Raw genomic sequence first — 22671 nt, forward strand, 5'->3', positions numbered from 1 at the left:
CATTGGTTAATAAAATTATATAGATTTCAAGTGTATAACTATATGATACTCCCTCTACCCTTTACTATCTCTTTTAATACCTCCCCTTTCTCTTCCCTTCTGGTAACTACCATACTGTTGCCTACATTTTTGTTTGTTTGTTTGTCTTGTTTGTTCATTTTTTACTTCCAGTTTTATATCCCACATATGGGTGAAATCATATGGTTCTTGACTTTTTCTGTCTGATGTTTTCACTTAGCATGATACTTTCAAGATCTATCCATGTTGTTGCAAAAGGGGGTATTTTATCTTTTCTTAAGGCAGAGTGGTATTCCATAGTATATATGTACCACATCTTCTTTATCCAATTGTTTATAGAAGAAAACTTTGGTTGTTTCCATGGATTGGCCAGCACGAATAATGCTGCAGTTTGAAAACACTTATTCACAAAGAGAGGGCTATTCTTGAGCCAAGGCTATAAGACAAGCAGAGCTGAAGAGGCGGATTTGAAATGATCCCTTTTGTGTAGAGAGAACTGGAGGGTTTTCCTGATTTCTTTGGCCATGTACAGAGGCTTTAGCAGGATCTATGGGGCAAGAGGAGGGGTGATCAGCAGGGCCATTGGATCCAAATTTTGAGCTTGGAGTTTCAAATGTAGGCTGTTTTCCTGGGTCAAATGTGTGCAGGGAAGCAGGGGGAGACCTCAGTAAGTGTTGATCCTAATTGAAATCTGTCCATGGTAAGATGCTTGGGGAGAGGCCAGGGTGAGTGCCTTCAAAACCTGAAAGTGACTGGTTCTCTCTGAAGCTCCCAAGAAGGCCTACCTGTTGGTAGAACCATTCCCACTTGGAGTCTTGTTCTTGTCCTAAAAGAGTTTGGATGTTCTGTCTCCCCTCAGGGCAGCCCTGGCCTTGAAAGGCTCATGACAGAGGCTGCCCGATTTTTCAGGGCACTGCACTCTTCACCTGCCAGTGGTTAATAAAGAGAGTAACGGTGCCAAGAGGGACACTTTAAGGGAAAGCCCTGATGCCTGGAAGTCCAGCTCCCTCTGGAGAACTTCTCCTGATCTTCTATCCGGGAAGCCCTAGGAACCTCTTAGGGCTCTGATGACTCCCCTTCCCTTCTCTAGGCCTGGGGAATCCACTTCCTGCTCTTTCTCTAGCTTCCTTTTGCTTGTGTCACCTGGTCCCTTCGCTCCAGTTCCCTCCCCCCTCCCCCCATCACCTGCTTCCGAACCTTTCTCTAACAAGTTCTCCACATCCTGTTCTTTCTCCCTACTCCAAGGGCCCTCCAAGCTCCAAGCCTTTGCTGTGACCCTAACGATTTGTGCCAAACTGTATAAGAGGTGGCATGACTTGAAGGGCCCAGGAAGAACTGCTGCCTTTCAGCCTCTCTCCCTTCCCCTAGCACAGTGTACCAGTGCCCGCCTTCAGAGAGGATTCCTTCAGCTAGGACCTCTGCCCCTGCAAACATGCAGGGCTAGTAACATGTGTAGGGCCCTCTAAAGATTTCAAAAATATTTTTTTTTTTTAAAAAAGAGATTTCAAAATGCTTTCACTTATATTATGTCAAGATGTCAGCATGGGCTATAAATTTGCTTCTTATCCTCGACAGCCAACAGCCAGAAGAAGGAATGGCTATCGAAGGCCCTGATGGTGGATGGGAAGGTGCAGGCATAGAATACGGGAGAATCAAAGGTGGGGAGGGGCCTTGGGCAGCTCAGGGAAGAGACAAACTATAGACAGGCATTGAAAGATTTGGTCCTCTCCCTGACTTTAGTGTCTACTATTTTTCTCTCAAAATCTCTGCTCCTGTTCCTTCATCTGCCTCTGCAGCACAACCTAAGGTACCTGCAGCCAGTGGGAGAGTGGAGGTTGGATCCAGCTGTGATGTCTGTGTCAGAGAATAAGGAGAGAGAGCAGCCAGGATGACCAGTGGGGCCCTGGAGGCCAGCCTCAAACCCAGGTGGCACTTTCAAGGCAGGGTGGCTCCTGGATAGTGGTTTGACTAAAGCTTTGGGCTGATTCTGAATCTGAGCTGTCCTGATTCACAATTGTGAATGTGAGTATAGTGGTGAAGGAAGGGTGGACCTTGATGAGCTTGGTACAGGTAACCTCTGTTACCCGCCCAGTTACACATCAGGATGGTCTTTGGCTTGGGAGGCATGCACCTGGAGGTCTTCAGGCTTTCCCTGGGGTGTGGAGTCCGAGTCTCAGTTCTGCCCTGGACTAGCTGGAGGGCAAGCGTGCAGAAAAACGTGAGGGATAGGGATGAGGCAAGGCCAAAGACCAACGAAGACGCCCCTCCCTTGACGTCCTGAGCTGGAGGCCACTCGGCTGCACCACCAGCACGCATGCCCACTCTTTTTTTTTTTTTTTTTTAAATATATTTTTTTGAGTTTTTACAGAGAGGAAGGGAGAGAGATAGAGAGTTAGAAACATCGATGAGAGAGAAACATCGATCAGCTGCCTCCTGCACATCTCCCACTGGGGATGTGCCCGCAACCCAGGTACATGCCCTTGACCGGAATCGAACCCGGGACCCTTCAGTCCGCAGGCCGATGCTCCATCCACTGAGCCAAACCGGTTTCGGCCGCATGCCCACTCTTGCCCTCTGTGTTCTGTCTCTAGGGAGTGTCTTCCAGAAGCCGCCTGCCCTTCAACACCAGCTTCAGGCTTAATTCCTCTGGAAGCCTACCTCGACCTCCTAGCTTGCTGGTCTCCCACAACGTGGACTGGAGCCCACAATATAGAAATAAATTATGAAAACTTTACTCTGCTGGTCATACCTGTGTTTTCTGCATGAAAGATGCTAAGTTTTTCAGGTGCAGGGACCAATGTCCTAGGCTTACTGAAACTGCCCAGCAGAGAGCGTGCACACAGGGGCTGCTCCACAAACTGGTAACTGGCCAGAGCTCTGTTTCAAGAGACCAGGAAGAGCCGCTGTTTGTTAATTAATTAATTAATTCACTCATTCATTCGGCAGGGGCTAAGGGTTGAGCTTGATGTATAAGGTGTAATTTCTGTTCGCACAGAGCTTAAATGAAAATAATGAGAATAATTATAATAGCTACCTTTTGTTGCACACACATAGGCTAATGACTGTCCTGGGCACTTTGCATCACATCTCTAGTTCTCATACTTATTACAATCCTGCACGTTTGGGGTTCTCTTCCCTTTACAGTTGAAGAAAGAGGCTCAGAGAGGTCTCAGGGTCTGCAAGTGGAAGAATTCAAGGTTCAGCCCAGGTGGCAGAGTTGAGGGTCAAGTATAGGTGGAAGAGTTGAAGTTTAAGCCCAGGTAGCAGAGCTGAGGGTGAAGTTCAGGTGGCAGAGCTGAGGGTCAAGTCTAGGTGGCAGAGCTGAGGAGTCAGCCCAGGTGGCAGAGCTGAGGAGTCAGCCCAGGTGGCAGAGCTGAGGGTCAAATCCAGGTGCACTGGACTATGCTTCTCGGCTTGAAAGTGTTCCTCAGAGATGGGAAAAGACTGGGTCTGATCAGCTGTGAGCCCCTGTCTGGGACTTTTGGTGCAAAGTGGAGTGGAGTGTTTCATCTCTCAGTCCCCCCACTTCTAATATGCTGTGTTCCATCACCCACTGGGTTCCTCTCCCTCCAGGGTGCTATTGGGAGTCTTTGAAAGTAGCACTGCAGTGCTGCTGTTAGAAGGACTGCTCTGGGGAGGATCGAGGAAGGGCCATGAGCTCTGAGGCCTTGGTGGAGCCAGAAGGTGTGTGGGGACCCCTCAAGGACATTGGAGGCTGCTCTTTTGTCAGAGGACACTCCTGCCCTCAGCGGGCCCACCATTGGTTTCTCCTTGCTCTTTCTTTCCTCCGGGAGTGGTGTTGGCTGGTCTGGCTGCCCCTGGAGAGGCCCTCAGCCTAGGTTTTTGGAATTAATTCCAGATGTGTCTCCAGACAGTATCCCACCTACCCTGGCTCCCATGATGCCACCCTCTTGTCTAGGACTTACAAGAGATTATGACAGCGATCATCAACAGGGGCTCCTGCTGGTGGCTCTAGGCTCCGTGTGTGTGTGTGTGTGTGTGTGTGTGTGTGTGTGTGTGTGTGCAGTGGAGCGAGACTTCCCTTCTCCACTTTCTTCTCCCCATGGCCAGTGTGACCCTGGATTACCAAGACTCTGAGGAGACATGCCCATTTTTTAGGACAACCCACCATGTCTCTCCCTCAGGGCCTCAGCTCCTCTGTGTCCTGGCTTCCCCGTCACCTGAAGTGGCTTTGCCTGTTTTGTCTTTTCCTCTCACAGACATCCCCTTGCTCCCTGGCTCCCCACGCAGGCTGAGCCCTCGTGCAGTGGCCAGGGGTGTCCAGGGCCCCAAACAAGGGCAGCAATTCCTCAGGGTGCCGGGTCCCCCAGCCCCAGGTCTGCAGGGCAGCTCCAACCGAGATTCTGGCCAGCTATCCGGTGAAGAGAGCTCCCACAGCAGCTCCGTGAGTAGTGGGCTTGGGGGGATGGCCAAGGGGAGCCTTGTGACTGGGGAAATTCCACTTAGGGGGCAGGTGTGTGTGTGTGTATGTGTGTGTGTGTGTGTGTGTGTGTGTGTGTGTGAGAGAGAGAGAGAGAGAGAGAGAGAGGGAGAGAGAGAGAGAGAGAGAGAGAGAGACTCGGGGTTTTTATTTAGGCCCCCTTTCCTTTCCTTTCTCTGTAAGTCATGACAGTGTAATGTCCCAGCCATGCTGGAGTCTTTTGGTCAGAGGACCTGGAAGAAGGAGGTGTGAGAAGTCCAGTGATCCCACCTATTGGTCTGCAGACGCCACAGCTCCCCTCCCACCTCTGCTGTGATGGCTCTGGAGGCTTTCCCCTGTGCCTGGTTGCCCAGGTGACCTCTCAGGTGGCTGCTGAGGCAGCTGGGTATCAAGCCAGTAATAAACAGGGAAACACCCAAAGGGGAGGCAGGTCCCTCCTCTGCTCCGCCTCATTCTTTCTCCTCCTCTCTCAATGTCCCATCTCCACAGGTGGACGGGAGCAGGAGTCAGTCCCCTGCTGCCACCAGTGGCTGGAGAGGAGGAGGAAGAGGATAATGTGGGGCTGTGAGGGGCATAGTATATAGTGAATCCCCTCAGGGTGGGAGGTGGGGGTGGGCCAGGTGACCAGAAATTGGCTTTTGTTCCAATGGATCCAGAGAACCTGCCAGTGAGTACTCTGTGTGTGTGTGTGTGTGTGTGTGTGTGTGTGTGTGTGTATGCGTGTTGTAGATTTGCAAGGAGATGGGTGTGCCACTGTGCATGTGGAGAGCTTGTGTGCATGTCAGAGTGCACTTGGTGATATACTATACGTGTGCACGGGTGTGTGTGCAGGAGTGCTGGTGCAGAGAGCTGGGTGAGTGACTGTGTGCATGTGCAGGAGTGGGCTTGGGGCTCTGTGTGTGGAGGCAGGTGGTGGGGCTGTGCATGGTTTTGCTGCTGTATGTGCAATCTGTATGTGAGTGTGCCTGTGTGCATGAAGGCTGGAGCAGGTGTGAAGGTACCCATGCCTGGGCTGTGGACAGGGGGTGGAGGGCTGTGTGGGGTGAGTGTGGCAGGTGAATTTAGGCCACCCTGTCCTTTCACTGGGGCAGTTGGGGCCTTGGGGTCTAAGGGGCTTGCTTTCTAGTGCATTTTTTGGGGCCCAGAGCAAAGTCTGCATCCTCTGTCTCTCACCCCTTCCTCATCAGACCTCACTATTTCTATTGTTTTCTCTGGCAAGGTCGTCAACAACTACCTGGATGCCAACGAGTCAGTGTCCTCGGAGGCCCCTCTGAGTCGCATGCACTTCCATGACAACCAAAGGAAGGTCGACTACGTGCTGGCCTACCACCACCGGAAACGAGGGGCGCATCCTAGCCACAGCTCCCCTGGCCAGTCACTGGCCATAATCTCCAATGGGGAGACTGGCAAGGAGCCCCATGCTGGGGGCTCTCGTGACATTGAGTTGGGGCGGCTGGATGCCCTGGAGGAGGAGAGGAAGGAGCAGCGGGAGGAGTTTGAGCACAACCTGATGGAGGCTGGGCTGGAGCTTGAGAAGGACGTGGAGGTGAGGTTGGGCAGGTGTCACAGGTTGTGGGATGGGATGACCCTGCAGGGCTGGGCTCCAGGTAACCAGTGTCATCTGTAGGGAGCCTTGGCTTTGTTCTGAAAGGTGGCATTTTTTTTTCTGATGGAAAAACACGATTTTCTTGCCCAAGGACTTGAGGAAGAGTCTTGGTATATCTAGTGACTCTACCTAGGGAATCCTAGGTAGTAGGGGTGTGTGTGTGTGTGTGTGTGTGTGTGTGTGTGTGTGTACTCGTGTGCCAGGCTCTTGTGTGGGAGTCAGCCTAGTAGGGACTGAAGGCAGGACATTACTTCCTGGTGTTCTCAGGCCCCATCCTGTGGCCTTCTCTGTAATGGTTTCCTTGGGATGAAGACCCTGTTTTCTTGTTGAACTATGGATCAAAATTCCAGTATACAGGCTCTACTTCACTAAGGCATGTGCTTGCCTGGGATCCCTGAGGGAGTTGGTTATTTGGGAACTGAATCAACTGAGTTGATTATTTGGGAACTAAACATGTGAGCTATATATATTCTCACCTCTGGGCAGTAGCCATCCTAAGGGAATCCATGGAAATTTATCTGTCTATTGTCCATCCATCCATCTATCCATCCATCTATCCCTTCATTTATTTATGAATTCATTTACCCATCCATTTCTCCATACCACAGCGATCCTTTAAAAATGACCTGCTATCACCATACTCTCCAAACTCATTTTCTACCCCTCCCATCCTCCTGCACCTGCTCCAGCACACCAGCCTTATCTTGTATGTGTTGGTCACCCTCACGTCAGGGCCTTTGCACTGGTTGTCCCCTCTGCCTCTGTACCCTTCTCCAGACCTGTGCATACCCACTCTCTTACTCCACACCTCTGCTCAAATGCTGCCTCCTTCCACCCATCTTTCCTGACCATCCTAGCTAGAATACCACAGCCCCTTCACTCTGTTCCTTGATCCTGCTTTCCTTTTCTTCATCACACTTAGCCCCGCTACCTGAAATAACATGAGAGGTTTATTTGTTTTTATATTCTGTGCCCCACCTGCTCCATCAAGACAGGGGTCTTATTTTGTTCACTGCTGTATCCCCAGCACCTAACACAGAGTCTAAACAATAAAGTAGTAGGTGCTTAACACATGTTAGTTGAATAAGTAAGTGACCTCCCCGAGTCTCAGCTTCCTCATCTACAAAATAATAGACACCCCGATGGATTTTAGTTTTACATGCCCCATCATTAGACCAGGGTAATGAGAACATTCAGCACAATATTCAGCACATAGTAGGTGCCCAATAAATACTCATTATGATTCTTTTTAGAGGTGTCATGTTGAGGGGTGCAGTGCCATTCTCATCAGAAACCTGTTTTGTGAGAATCAAGTTAAGGTTGTCCCCAAACTGGAAGGGACCCCCAGAGGTCATTCACGCATTTCTCTGTCCCCAAGCAGGGTGGCATGTGGCCTGACTCAGACCTTCTTTGTGCTGACTCGTACTGCTTATCCAGACCCTTAAGCCAGGAGCTACTTCTCCTGTTATTCTTTCCACCGGTGTAGGGAAAGCGCTCTCTTTTAGGGCTGCTTGGCGTCCCTTGTTGTGAGGGTGCTGATTTTCACTTTTTGAAACTGGAAGCTCACTTGGTGCCTCTGATTGGGGTCTGGTGGGAAGGTTTCTTGAGGGAGTCGTGTGTTTTGAGTGCCAGAGAACTTTTGGCACTACTGTGGCCAGGCTGCAGTACACACACCTGCCTGTAGGTGTCAGGGTGTGGAGGCCCCACTTTGTTTCCCTGCTCAGTTGGGAAGCATTGTGCTCAAGATGTGTACTCTGTTAGATCCAGAGACATAGAAGCATCGAACAGACTGTGAAACCTGAGAGGGAAGGCAGGGGAGGGTGGGGGGGGGGGGGTAAAGAGATCAATCAATGAACTTGTATGCATATATGCATAACCCATGGACACAGACAATAGGGTGGTGAAGGCCTGGGGTAAAGGGCGAGGGTGGGATGGGAGAGGTCAATAGGGGAGAATGGGGACATATGTAATACTTTCAACAATAAAGATTAAAAAAAACACCCACGTGGACTCTGGAGTCAGAGTACAGATGTTCATATCCCAGGCCTGGCATATACCAGCCTCACAACCTTGGGGCAAGTGACTAGATCCTTTTGAGTCAAAGTTTTCATGTCTATAAAGTAGGAATAACAATACATTCTTCATTAGGTTGTTATGAATATGAAACAAGACAATTAAATAAAGTATCTAGAACAGTATTTGCTATTATTACTATGTAGAGTTATCAGATTCAGCAGATAAAAATTCACGATGTCTAGTCAAATTTGGATTTTAGAACAATAAATAATTTTTTAGGATAAGAGTATCCCATGCAATATTTGGGCTATACTTATATTAAAAAATTATTTGTTGTTGATCTCAAATTCAAATATAACTGTCCTGTTGACTTTTACTACTACTACTAATAGTATCACTGTCCATCTCTGCAGCCTTCCAGCATGTTTTATTTTAGTTGCTATTGGATTTTCCTGGCTTTGGCTGGGAATTAGGACTGACCAATGTTCGATGGGGCTGTGGAGTGGGTTCTGGATTGTAACCACCAAAAGCTCCTCCCTCCCAGCCCCCACCCCTGCCTTCAAAGTCTACCTAACTCTTCCTTCCTAGGGCTATTTCAACTTCCTTGGTTCCCCCTTTTGTCATCAGAGCTCCCAACATCCATGTAGCCATCAGGACCTACTGTATTCTCTCTCTCTCTTCTAAAAATGTATTATTGTTATTAGTTTTGGGACCTCTGATGCAAAGAATTGAGTTCATTGCACTTCTCAATCATGGTGCATTATTATCATTGGTCTGCATACTTATTTAAATACCTGCCCTCACTCTTCACTGCCTACTCACTCCACAGGTGATAATGCCAATGCTTTGTGTTTCTGGGAAATGTGTAGTGTTGTTCTTGCTTTATGTATTTTTGTTTTCATTTTTAAAATGGGCTTTATTGTTGGAAACAGTTTTAGATTTACAGAAAAATTGGACAGAGTTCCGTATACCCTGTACCGAGTTCTCCTATTATTAACATCTACATTAATATGGTACATATACACTATTAATGAACCCTCTTGTCTGGAAATTGTAGGAAATTATGACAGCGATCATCAATACATTATCATTAACTAAAATCTATACTTTATTCAGATTTCCTTAATTTTTGCCCACTGTGATGTTTCTGTCCCAGGATTCCATCCTGGACACCACGTTGCATTTCGTGGTCATGGCCCCTTAGGCTCTGCTTGGCTGTGGCAGTTTCTCAGCACTGTGTGCATTATGAACATATAAAAGGTGCTCCATAGCCCATTCTGTTTCCCACTTTTTCTCTCAGCCCTATATTTTTCAGACCATTCACATTCTGCACATGCATCTAATTCATTTTTCTCCTAATGGATGAACAATATGCCCTCCCCACAATTTACCTAGTCACTCCCATAATGATAATGGTCATTATCCAGCTGTGTGACACTGATAAGACTGAGAATGAATAGTCACCTCCTTCAGGGCCGGTGGTTCATGATCTTCTCGGCCCGCCCCCCATCTCCCCATGCCATGTTGGTAAGCACAGATTAGAGGTGCATTAACTGGGACCTGTGAAGGTCTGAACAACTTTCTGGGGGCCTGTTGGGGTCTGAGCAACTCTTCTCTGTGTTAGGATGTTCAGCCTCTGACCTAGAGCAGCAGTCTGGAACTGGCACCTCACAGAAGCGGGGACATTGCTTGACTGGCCCTGGTGGCAGCTTGGAGAGCAGGTGCCGAGGCCCCTCCTGCTCAGTGATCCCCACCCTTCTAGGGTGGGTTGTCTTTTGGGTTCTGGGTTCACTTTGATTTTAAGATAATTGGAGAAAAATGGGTTTCTATGAGAGACCTATTAAACATCACTCACTCAGTCCTACAGATCGAAGGAACTTTGCATCCACTAATCTCTGATTGAATATTGCAGAATTCATTTCTGACTTTAGTTGCTACTGGCGCGCTATAGAGAGGATGATAATTGGTGCTTATCTTCCATTTGGTGCTTCACTTTTTCATTTTGTGTGCGTATTTCCATATATTGGCATTGTCCATGTTCATATTTTAAAGACTATTCAGTATTTTCCAGTAGTTTTCCTATGTTTTTTGTTACATTCTGCCATTTGCTTAGAATTTCATTTAAAGACATTGCTGATGACAGAGACCCCTGCCTCTTCACTGCTGATTTTTGCAGATGAGGGCCACCTGTGTGGAGATGGGCACCGCCCCCCCCCCCCCCCCCCCCCCCGCCACTGCTATCTTCTCAAACTGCTTTGCTAGGAAAATAGGAGTTAGGAAATTTCCTGATCCTTAGGGAATCCTTGCTGTTTGGTTTTCTAGGGTGACAGTGTCCTGGAGGTCTTTCTGTCATCGCTCTGCCTCAGGCATTACGAGCTGGCTGTTGGGAGCTGGAGTGAGGGGTGTCGTGTATTTCTATGGGACAAGGGTCCCCACACCCCTGCTGACTCCATGATAAAATTAGTCTGTTTCCTCCTCTGGAATGGGGTAGGGATTTGCATTCTTAGGAAAGGCTGTAGCACATGCAGAGAAAATACAGATGTGGAGTTTTTTTTTTTTTAATATATTTTATTGATTTTTCACAGAGAGGAAGGGAGAGAGATAGTTAGAAACATCGATGAGAGAGACACATCGATCAGCTGCCTCCTGCACATCTCCCACTGGGGATATGCCCTCAACCCAGGTACATGCCCTTGACCGGAATCGAACCTGGGACCTTTCAGTCCGCAGGCCGACGCTCCATCCACTGAGCCAAACCGGTTTCGGCAAGATGTAGAGTTTAACGATGCTCCAGTCCATACTGTTTCTTGGTGATGGCTGTTATGCCCACGAGAGTGTGGGTAGCAGTCACACTGCTGTTGACTTGTGCTAATGACTGGGGAAAATACCATGATTTCCCCCTGGCCTTGGATGTGTTCCTGTCCCACTGAAGCAGCATGCTGGAGCCTTGGGCTTCTTTCCTGCCCCAAGGGATTTTAGGGAAAAAACAAAGCCCCAGCAGCCCCTGCCCCTGGGGCCACACAGCAGGGCAGAGCAGAGAGCAGAGCCACCAGGCCTGGCTGGATCTGATCTCAGAGGGGAGGCCTCGAGGAAATCTGGGGGTGGGGATACAGAGAGAGGCAAGGAGGGGAGCTCAAGTACCCTGAACCTGGGTTAAATATCTCTTTCCCTTTTCAAAGAGTTTACTATTTAAAAATTGACATTCAGTGTTCCCATTTAATGCTCTTGGCAACCCCACTGAGGTGATTAGCAACTATTGTTTCCTTGTCATAGTAAACCCAAGTGCCTTGTCAAGCTGGTGAGGAGCGGGGCTGTCCCTTGAAACTAGGTCTCCTAACGACTGCTCCCCTTAGTCTCTGAAGATGACTCTCCAGGGATGGTGTTTGGGCTACGCAGTCAACTAGCTTTGGAGATAAGCACTGCCCACGTTATGAAAGAACCTGGCCATAAGGTGGAGTGAAAAGCAGGCCGAGGGTTGGACTAGAGGTGTGTTGGGGGAGGGTGCTGGTGTGGCTCTTTCTCAAGGCCTTCACTTCGTGGTCTCCAGGATCCCTCCAAAGGGGCTGGAAGGAGTTTCTGGGCTTCAGTTATTTGCCAGTGTCCTCCCTATAGCAGCGGAGGGCAAGCGTCATTGAAGGGCCTGGCGAAGGACTTCCGGCCGGGGCACCAGCTTGGCTGGCTGTTTGTTTTGCTGGGTTTCTGTTACCAGATGCAAACTGTGAGGTATGAGAAAACAGGATCATAGGGTATTAATGCTAGAAGGCCTTGACATTTCTTTGAATTCCATCAGAGAGCAGGAACTGGATGTGACCTGTACAAGCTCATGCTGCTAATTCATACCTTAAGGCAGCGATTCAACCAGTGTGCCGCAAGAATTTTTAAAATGTGCAATTCCTGACTACTGAGCACTGACCTCTTTTTCCTTAGATTGTCAAATTAAAAAATGACAACAACCAACACAACAATAGCCATCTGGTGTGAATGCATAAAAATTATATCTATTTTTTGTCAAATCAGCAAAAATTAATATTATTTTTGGTGTGCTGCAGAATTTTAGTAATTAGCTTACTAGTATGTGTGCCCTGAGATGAAAAATGTTGAAAATCACTGCTTTAAGGAAATAAAATATTGATTATAGAGAGTCTATGCAAACCAATAAGTCAAGATGGGCTGACTTCCTCTGTTAGGTCTGTTTACCTTGTGGTTACCTTGTCTTCCCACGAGACTGATGTCTAACTAGTGCTTCTGGTGTGACTGTCAGGGGATCCATAGCCAGTGCCTGTTCTGACTTAATATCCTAGGCTGGTTGTTAAATACTTTGAGTTTAATTCGTGATTACTACTATTATTTACCTCACTCTCTGTATTTGATGAAGACCCGGCCAGGGAACAGTTAATCTCCATCCTTCTAATCATTCCTCTTCATGGCAGTGCTAGATGTTTTGGGCTCCTAGACAAACACAGAGAAAGCAGTTACCAGGGAGACCTTCCAGGCTCCGTTTCTGGCCCCCTCTCTCCTGCCTCTCATTTAGAAGACATTTGAGCACCGATAGGTGCCACGTCCTGGGCCAAGCACTGACGATGCACAAGTGCATAAGACATGATTCTGGCTTTAAGGATCTCATAGTCTATTAGGGGAAGTGAACCTGACCACAGAGAATCACAGAGTGAGGTCTAAAGTAAAGAGGTGGGAAGAGAGTTCTGGGAGAGTGACTGATAGTCTGGGTGACTTGGAGCTCTTGGCTAAATCACCTTCCCTCTCCCTGACCCAGATGCTCAGGGTTCCAGAAGAAGTGAGTGGGCTGGCTGTGTCTCCTACTCTTATCAGGTCCCCAGGAAGGATTCACCCTCCATGAGAGGAGATGCAGGTGAGGATTGTGCATGTTTGCAAGGTTTAGCTGAAGTGTGTGTTGCATATGGCAGGCTCTTTTTTTTTTTTGGCAGCAAAGCATGCAAGAGTTTATTTGCAAGAAAAGGAAATATACTCCGATATAGTCTGAGTGGGCAGCTTGACTGGCTGAAGAGGAGCCAAGTGCCTGGCAGGGTCTTTCTTTGAGCCTCGAGGTCTGGAGATGCCCAGTGGTCATTTCTGTTGCTTGATAGGTGGTAAGGATGGTTCTGGGTCCCCTGTTCTTCACTCTAGACAGGGTCTCCCTGCTACCCATGTCAGATCATTAGGGTGTCTCTATATACCTTATATGTAATGAGTCCTGAGGTCTATGTGGTAACATCAGAGGCTCTTAAACCTTACAGGTTTTGTGAATACAATTCAGGGATAGAATTCATAAATTTGGACTGTAGAAAATTATACTTTATTTTTACCAACATTTAACTGAAACTTAGCATGTACTTTAATTAAGGATAATTAGGCACAAAACTATATTACTGTGAGTTCCTCCAAGTTTGTCACCAATAGAAATCATATGTAGATTTATATCACACTATAGTTGTCACACAAATATCCAAAAGCATTTATACTTATCTCTACTTCGGAATAATAGCAATCTTTATATGTGTTCTAGGTCTTGCTATTCAATGTGTTGATAAAGAAGCACATATTACTACATCATATACTTAAGTATAATTTTTTTTTGTTTTTTAAATATATTTTTATTGATTTCAGAGAAGAAAGGAGAGGGAGAGAGAGAGTGAAACTTCAATGATGAGAGAGAATCATTCATCAGCTGCCTCCTGCACACCCCCTTCTGGGGATTGAGGCCGCAACCCCAGCATGTACCCTTGACCAGAGTTGACCAACACTTTATCCACTGAGCCAAACCGGTTAGGCGTGTATAAGTGTTTTGATAACTGTATTTCTATGTATTTAGTCTCCTCATTACCCTGTCTAATTATTTTACACATTTAAAAACATTCTAAGAAGGGGTCCATCGACTTTACCAGACTGTCCTATGGCTCCATGGCTCAAAACAGATTATGAATCCCTGAACATCTCCCCTAAAGCTTAGGAGAAGCCCCAGGCTGTGAGTGGCAGTCCTGCCTGTCTGCTGTGGGAAGGGAGACCAGATGGGGACACTGCCAGCTGCTTTCTGGAGACCACCTGGCTCAGAGAAGGGCCCTGAGGAGTCCTGAAACATGAACACGGTTTGTGGGGGCATGTTGACTGCACACAACTGTGACATCAACTGAGTTCCTACATGCTGCTTGTGGTCTGCATGGCTCTTTGCCTTTGGGAGTGTGTGGTTAGTCCATGGTATGCTTGAACCCAAGAAGGAAATGGAGTGGGGAGAGGATTGGGCTGAGGGTCAGAAGACCTGGGTTCTAGGTCCCATTCTGCCACTAACTGGTTTCCTTCTGAACCTCAACTTCTCCATCTGGGAAAGAAGAAGTTTGGGCATAATCAGGACTTCTCAAACTGTGTACCTGAAAGTATTGGGCTTCCATGACTTAGGCTGATGTAGTCTATGCTGATATCAAAATTGAGAGTTTTCTCAATTTACTGAAAAATTGCATTAATAAAGATACTTTTCTTCTCGATTTAAAATTGTTCTTATATATTTTTTCCCTTAAACCTTTGGAAGCTATTATTCCTCGCCTGTCAGTAAGTACTTGTTGAAGGCAAAGGAAGTGGATGAGAAGTAAAAGGAAATTAATGGGGAAAACTTAGAACTGGCCAATCATGTTTCATTTCACAACTTCATTTTGTTTGTGGTTTTCTGCTGCTTATCTTACGGTTTCTTGAACTAAAAGTGTCCCTCGTTTGAATGCTGGAGGTAAGTGTGCTGGTATTTTAAGGACCTTTGTAAAAGGTTCTGCAGAGAGCACGTGACCTGTGGGTGCTCTACCAGCTCCTGCGGGTCTCCTAGGTCCCTGCCTGCTCCAACATTCCTGAGCATTTATGACACATTCTGCTAGTAAGGCTGACCTTTGTTCTGGATGAGCAAAGGGTGAGTGGATTGGAGAGTCTAAGTGGAGTGATGGCTTTTCTCCAGGACAGATACTGCTTCTGTTTACATCCGGGCTACAGACAAAAGCAACGTTCCAATGTGCTCCCAGCCTTCCCTGTTCTGTGCACCATGACTGTGAGGAGCAGCACAGTGAAGCAAAAGAAGAAGAGCTGGCAGGGCAGTTGGTTGTGTCACTGTCTCCAGAAGTGGACAGTGCACTTTGGAGACCCCACCATCCCTTTGACTTGCCCAGGAGCCCAGGTAGGGCCAGAGCGTTATGCATCTCCCCAGACAGATCCCTGGAAATGGACATTTATGGGGACCCTGGGTCCATTCTGATGTCTCCCAGAATGTGCTCGCTGTCCCTTGAGCATTGCTGGGTTGGGAATTTCACTTGCTGTACTCCACCCCACGTTGGCCAACGTCTGTCCAGCTCTGCAGTCCAAGGAGCTGGGTGTGGGCCTGGCCAAGGTGACCGTTGATAATCTTATAACCATCTTGTTGAGTTTCTGCTTGGGGATCCATCACTGCCAGGTGTCGAGGAGTGGGGTAGGTCTGGCTGTGGCTGTTTCAGCCAAAGCTGTGGTGCTCCCCTGTCTAGGAGCTCTCCCAGGTGAAGGAACTTATGCTCTGCTTCTCCACAGGCCTGTGGAGGGTGGAGGCTTCCCAGGCCTCAGAGAGTGCCTGTGGGGTTTTAGTACCTGCACAGAAACAGGAATTCTGAAGGAGTAGAGTTGGATGAGTGTGCTGTTCTGCTGCATCTTCTTTTTCAAGTGCAGACACAGGAAGCCCCAAAGGCTTGGGGCTGAAGCCATGGGGCCCTCAGAGTCTGCATGGGTTTGCTTCTGGCTCCTGGCGCACACCCTCATCTGTGGTCACAGCCCTGTGTGTGTTGCTGAGTCCTGTCCTCACTGTGCTCTGAGGAGTTGGAAAGGACGTCTTTGGACTAAGTTGGGCCACAGCCTGTGAGTGGGGTCTGGGGTTCCTGGCTCTGCTAGTGGGATATTTAGAACACCAGTGATTATCAGTGGGAGTTACTTCCTGCCCGTCACCTGGACCTTTCCAGCAGCAAGACATAGTGGGAAGAACTGTCTCTGCAGAGGGCAATGAGTGGGATGCACTGGAGTGCGCCTTTAAGCAAGCCTCTTGGCCAGTTGGGTCTATTTTCTTATCTGAGATGTGAAGCCAATACCTCCCGTGAGTAGAATATCATACAGTTCTTTGCAGGAATGGTGTGGAGTTCCTTCTTGTTTTGGGCTTTTCCCTCTTTGTCAGTGGGTCCAAGTGGGCTCTCTTATTTGTCTACATTTTGCATTAAGTTTCCAAATTTTTATACACCCCATGAGCTGAGTTGAGTTTCCTTCCCAATTTATGATTAAAAAAAACATGCCTAATTGTGGATTAGGCAGCCTGCCGGGAAGAGGTGCAGGGGTTAACTATCTAGTTGGGAAATGAGAGCTACACTCATGGAGTCAAATGTGCTGATTGCTTCTTTTCTGGGTTCCCTTTGCAAAAGGTCTCACGGTGTCAGTTATTTAAATACCGTGAATACCACTGCTCATCAGTTTCATGATTTTAGGAATAGGCATTAGTGTTTATTGCTGAATATTTTTTCCCAAATTGGCTCACTTTTTAAACTTAAATATATTTTAAAAGGAATTATATTATTATAAAAATATGGAGAACCAATATCACTGGCCAACAAATAGACAGTAACTACAAAAATAAAACTCACTAGAAATAAAATAACATCATTAACTTCTGGCTAGATACAATTGGCTACAGAAGGTCCCAGGCTGGTGGTGGTGGGGGCATTGCTCACTCTTAGTTGAAAAGGAAGCTTATTATGTGGTACATCTGAAACTAATATCACACTGTATGTCAATTATACCTCAATGTAAAAAAATAAATGAATTTTTTTAAAAAGAAGGAGCCTTAACCAATGTCAGAAGGGTTAAAGACATCAAACTGAGGCTTCCTCTTCGCAAAATAATTGAAAAGAGACTCTCATTACTTACAAATGGCATGTGATGCTCTGTTGTATCTGTCCATAATCTCTGCTCCTAATTTCATACTTGGGCAACATCATCAGAACAATACATCCTCTGGACTTTACTTGTCCCCTGATAGATTGAAGGCTTTGAGAACAGGAATTGTATTGTATTCTTTATTTGTGTGTGTGTGCAGTGTCGTACATATGGTAGATACAACAATGTGTGCTGAATTGATTGAAGTATAATGTGTAGTAATGGCAATCCATGTAGAAGTTGTTCATGGGAGGGAGAGATCACCAAGCACTGGAGTTGGCAGGGAAGGCTTTCCAAAGAAGATGGAACCCTCCCCACTCCTCTTAGCCCTGCCATTTCTCACAGCTGCCTGGAACCTCAGCTTCCTCTCCACCTGAATCCTCTCCTGGTCCTACTTCTTTGGCAGCAGCTTTGCTTTTGTTCTCCCATCTCCTTTCCCAACCAGTGAAGGAAATGCCATGGCAACCTGCAGCTACCTCAGACCAGAGAGAGAGAGAGAGAGAGAGAGAGAGAGAGAGAGAGAGAGAGATTGAGCTGTGGTGTGTGTGTGTGTGTGTGTGTGTGTGTGTGTGTGTGTGTGTGTGTGTAGACCTGTGTGGTGAACCTGAACCTTACAGTCTGCCTTCTGATCAGTGTTGAGGGGATTTTGGTGACCTGCTGGGGGAAGAAGTTGAGTCCTGGGAGTGGTTAGCTTTTTTTTTCTTCTGTTTTTTCATCCTTCCTTTCTATCTGGTTTTCTCTTATTTCTTTTAGCACTCTCTAGCTCTGTAATGTTGGGCAGATTCCACAGCCCAAGGTGATTAGTGTTGTTATGGACTTGGTGATGTTTGTGTTGATGTCAGGCTAGTTCCATAATGCAATTTAAAAATCCTATGGACAGTATGTCAGGAACTGCTAATGGCTACCTCCCGAAGGCCTCTCTGGGGCTGGGATCCTGCTTTCATTCAATTACCAGAAATGTCCTTCTCAGCATTACCAGGAATACATGTTCTTCCCTCCTGCCATGGGTGCCTTGGGAATCTGGACCCTCCCTCCCTACCTCCCTGAGCTTTTTACTGTTCCTTTGAAGTTATTAGTAATGACAACAGATACTTCCACTGTGCTAGGGGCATAGAGTAACATTTAATCTTTATTGCAATCCTATAAAATCTGTAACCGCCCCTATTTTGCAGATAAGAAAACTGAAGTTACATAACTTGGTAAAGGTCAAAGAGCTGGTGCCAGTAAGGGGTTTAGACCCTGAGTGTGAGCTCCCAGTCACAGCAATGTCCCGCCTCTTCAGGGCTAAGGCTTCTGCCCTCTGAGCTTGGTATGAGGAAGGGGGAGTCCTTACTTTCATCACTGGGGGTGTCAGCAGCCAAAGCAGGTTCAGGAGAGAAGAAGGGAGCCTCTGAACTTGAGAGTATTCTTTACCTCTTTGTCCCCTATTCTGCCCACCCCTACCTTCCCTCTTATCTGCTTAGGTGGGAGCGTATGGGTTTTGGAACATCTGGATTCCTGCAGATACCTTTTAATTACCCATGGGTTGTGTTTATAGCAAAAATCAATCTGCTCAGGACTACCCCTGAGACAGTTGGATGGATCTGGAGCCAGAAGGCAGGGGTGAGAGGTGGCAGGGGTTCCCAGGAGGGTGAGGCTGGGGATGACACAGCAAGAACTGGAGAAAGAGTGCAGGGTGGTGTCTGGAGCCAGCTTAGGGCTCTGGCACAAAGGACAGTGAGCCAGTGTGGAATGTCAGCTGCCCCTGGGAGCAGGGCTGGGATGATCCTGTCCGCAGGTATCAGGAGGGATGGTACTGGGACTAGGAGGCACTTGTGCTCAGCCCTCCCTTCTTTGGCCTCTCCCTTCCTGCTTTCCCCATCACTCTTCCTCCTTCGCATCCTCTCTGAGGTCCTTCACTCAGACCCTTCAGTAGAACTCCGCTTTGCAGCTGCTGACTTTTAATAGGGATCAAAGCCTGAGGCGATTGGTGGTGTATTTGGTACCAACAGATGGAAAAGGGCTTTGGAAATCACACCATATTGGCTCTTTCCTTTTCCTCATGGCCCCGACAGGCCTCCCTCCTTCCCTTACCCCAGCTGTCATGAGCCGCTTATATTGCAGCCTAATGCTGTAGCAGCCAGGCAGCATTTGGGATGGAGTGCCCCTTACGTGCAGAAGCTTATGCTGGTCTGAGATGAAGGGAGAGGTCGAAAACATGGTCAGCACATTTGGAGAGTTCAGTGTTTAATGAAGGAAACAGAAGGCAGACAGTTTTTCAGGGTCATGCAGGATGACCCCTCTAAATATACAGGTTTATTCCATGGGTGGGCTACTTATGGAGGGTGAATGGTTAATCTGCTAACAGCCTCTTGCATTCTGGGTCATTCCCTCCTGCTGTTAGGATGCTCAGGAAATGGAAGCTAATTCAGTCATTAATCTTAGCTTAAGCCAAGCTGAAGCAGACAGACGTGCTGGGATCTTCTTCCCGCAAACACAGAGTGTCATTCCCTCCAGGACCAGAGGGCTGTGGCTTATCTAGCATCCACCTGCACCAGAACAGGTAATTGCAAATCGCCTACACAGACCTTGTCTGCACATACGTGTCTATATGCACCCGAATCCTCTTGCTAGAATGACTAGAACCATGAGGGGCAGGGCTGGAAGGTTTCCTGAAGTAGAAAGTTCTGATATAAAGCAAAGTCGGAATGCCAGACTGAATCCGGAACCCTGCTCAGCCGCCAAGTGATGTGTAACCTTGGGCAAACCATAGGATGTCTCCAGCCGCTGCAGTCTTATCTGATCTGTTTGAGTTGTTTCCAACAAGACTGGCACAACATGATATTTAACATTTGTCAAGGAAGCAAATGATTAAAGGAGATAGCAGACCTCAAAATGCCAAGAGCAGTACCTAATGTCAGTCAGGCCTATGTCAGAAGCTGTTTTAGCTGGTATTCTAGATCCTTAATCTCAGGTCCAAAGATCCCTATAGCATTTTTGTCCTTTTCTGGTCTAGGGGTGCCTGTCTAAAAATTGGAGGTACTCTCCCATCCTAATAATCTTTATTCCTCTGGCTTCATGGACCTGCGTGAGACTTCAACACCTGTCTGCTGTCCAGATGCCCTGGAGAGCCCCCTCAAAGAAAGCTGCTTTATTCTTTTCTTCTTTGTAGAGCCTCTGGAAAGCTCATGCAAGAGCTAAGATCCCATATCAAATACTGCACCAGAAGGCTGCATGGCCTCCAGGAAGACTCACCTGACACCACTGGGCTGGTGAACAGGTCATCCACCTTCGTGCCTGGTTTGAGCTAGAAGGCTAGCCTGCTGTATCGAACACGTGTTTTTAAAATTCCCATCAAATGTTAAGTGTACGAGTGTAGCTTGTTACAGCGAGTCCTTTTTGAAAGAGAATAATCAGCTTAATTTATCTGCTTTCTAACCTGGACTTTTAATCTCAAGTTTGTTTGCATCAAGGCACACCTGTGCCCATCTCACAGTGCATTGGTTGCACAGGGTGTCTCCTCCTGCACAACCCAGTTATGAACTTACTAGAGGAAGCAAGAATATAAATGGCCTCTTTTGCTAGTTCTGGCAGTATCTCAAAACCTAGGAGGGAAGTTCTTCTTGAGGTCTAGCCTCAATCCCTCCAGAGCAACTGTATGTTGGGGAAGGAACAAGTCGGATGGCATGCATTTGATTGGCCCCGCTGGGTCTAATGTACATGGGACTTTGTCTCCGGAGCCTCGTTTCGAGGCTCCAATGTCCTAGGCAATGGAGCCTATGGGAGGATTGGAAAATATCTTCCTTGTGGCCTGAGGAGGAGGGAGTCTGGTCGTCTACAGATGGGAGCTGTTTTCCCAGCTTTGTCTCAGATTCAGGATAGATCGGGTAACTCTTCCCAGCTCCTAAATTTTAGTGTTTTTGGCTGGTTTGGGTTCCTGCATCTCTTATTTTCTGCGGCATCTATGAGCAGGTCAGCTCACTCTTTTCTGCAGAATCACTTTCGTTGTTGGGTCGTGTGAGATGTCTGGAGGTCATCTTGTCCATGCTCCTGCCTCTGGAACGGCTTCCCATGTCCCATTGCTTCAAACATCTTCCCAGACACTTCTCCATCATCTCGGATAATATCTCCCTATGCTTCATAGTGACAAGATTCATCCAGAGTCTGACTGGAACCTCTCTTGCTGCCATCTCAACCCCTTGGTCCACATAGTCCTGCACTCTAGGGAGGCAAAGAACAGCTGCTTGGCTCCGCCCCTGTTCCTTACTTGTTCTTGTTGGGGTATCACCTCCGTGCATCCAACTCGTGAATCCCCCAGCAATTTCTTTGTCACTAGATCGCATTGCAAGCTCCTATCCAAATGCTGTCTGGCTGCTTCCTGTTCCAGGCATCTCCCTCCCACCTGAGTATTTGTGTTTCTGATTATTTATCCCCAGATGCAACAGCCACATTTTTCCAGGTTGAATCTGCTCGTTGTTACTTCCTGCCTGGGTTTGCTAACATCTCCAGGTCCCTTTTGCAGCCGCTGCTGCAGGCTTGCTCTGCATGGAAACGTGAATTTCTGGCCTTCAGAAAGCAAACCATGAAGGCAGTGGGATGGGGAGAGTCGGTTCCCCTGCTGAGAGGGGCCCCGCCCAGTCTGAAGTCCAGGCCCTCCCCAGGAGAACATCTGAACGATGAACACAGAAAGCCATCAAGTGCTGCCAGCAGGGGGACGACCTAGAGTGAGACCTGTCCCAGCTGTCCGGCTTTCTCTGAGTCTCCTGAGCCAAGAACAGGAGACACCTCCTGCCCTCTTGGCCATGGCTCTTTCCAAACAGCCGTCACCAGTTCTAATTAAATACTCAGCAGATGAAGTGACCAAGCGCCAGATGAGGGAGTTGGGGGTCCATTTCCTGTCCAAAGAGGGGACTGGGCAGGGTGGCAGGGGCCACAAGTTAAACTGAGAGAGAGAGAGAGAGAGAGAGAGAGAGAGAGAGAGAGAGAATATGCCCCCCATTTGAAAAGATAAAGTTCATTTTGTTTTTCAATTTTATTTTATTGTAAGCCCTGATGACTCTGAAATCCAGAGTTGGAAGGGACCTTCGAGAGTCTTTAATGCTTGTCTCATTAGACAGATGGGGACCCTTGGAAGATCACTAATTTCAAAAGCATTTTAAATCGTGCTCTGCCCTCTAGATGGGTGCTGAGTATCAGGCCCCATCTGACTGTCTCTCCTGACTATGCAAACAGCCCTGTCTTCTACTTGCCCACACCTTTCCTCACTCTTTACCTTGAACCAGAGCTGGAGGGAAAGGTTGGGTGCAGGGGTATCTCTCCAGCCTCCCAGGACTCTTGGTGCACCACGATTACATTGACATCCAAGAGCATGAATGGGGGTAAGTTGGATGCTGCTCCTGAGAGTTTGCCAGAACTTGAGAGCAGAGGGAACTGGATAAAAGCAGGATTCATGCTTCCTGCCCCATCTCCAGTCTCTGCCTCTCTACCCCACCACAGTGTCTGCGTTCCGAACTTATTGCTGCTAGTTAGGAAGCTTCCTCAGAAGATGCTGATGAATTTGGAGTAATTTTTAAATTCATCTGGGGAAATAAACATCTGCAGCTTGAAATACAAGCACACACACTGTGCTGCTGTGTTTCCCCATCTCCCCTGCTGACCCCCTCCTTGATCTGGGAAAAGA

General features: G+C 47.6%; 1 protein-coding gene across 2 annotated transcripts in view; it reads left to right on the plus strand.

The window, feature by feature from the left end:
• Positions 1-4243: 4243 nt before the first annotated feature.
• ANO2 (anoctamin 2) overlaps positions 4244-22671 on the plus strand; it is a gene marked incomplete at both ends in the record, with an annotated part of 294774 nt that continues 276346 nt past the window's right edge. The window contains 2 exons of one of the 2 annotated variants that reach the window (XM_081084448.1): positions 4244-4423; positions 5679-6005. In XM_081084448.1, the coding sequence (XP_080940574.1) occupies positions 5739-6005 (267 nt within the window). Of the gene's footprint in view, positions 4424-5105; positions 5127-5678; positions 6006-22671 lie in introns of those variants that run through there. The other variant, XM_081084447.1, reaches the window with a different exon arrangement.

Source organism: Myotis nattereri (genome assembly GCF_964212035.1).
Source record: "Myotis nattereri genome assembly, chromosome: 2".
NCBI classification, from domain to species: Eukaryota; Metazoa; Chordata; class Mammalia; order Chiroptera; family Vespertilionidae; genus Myotis; species Myotis nattereri.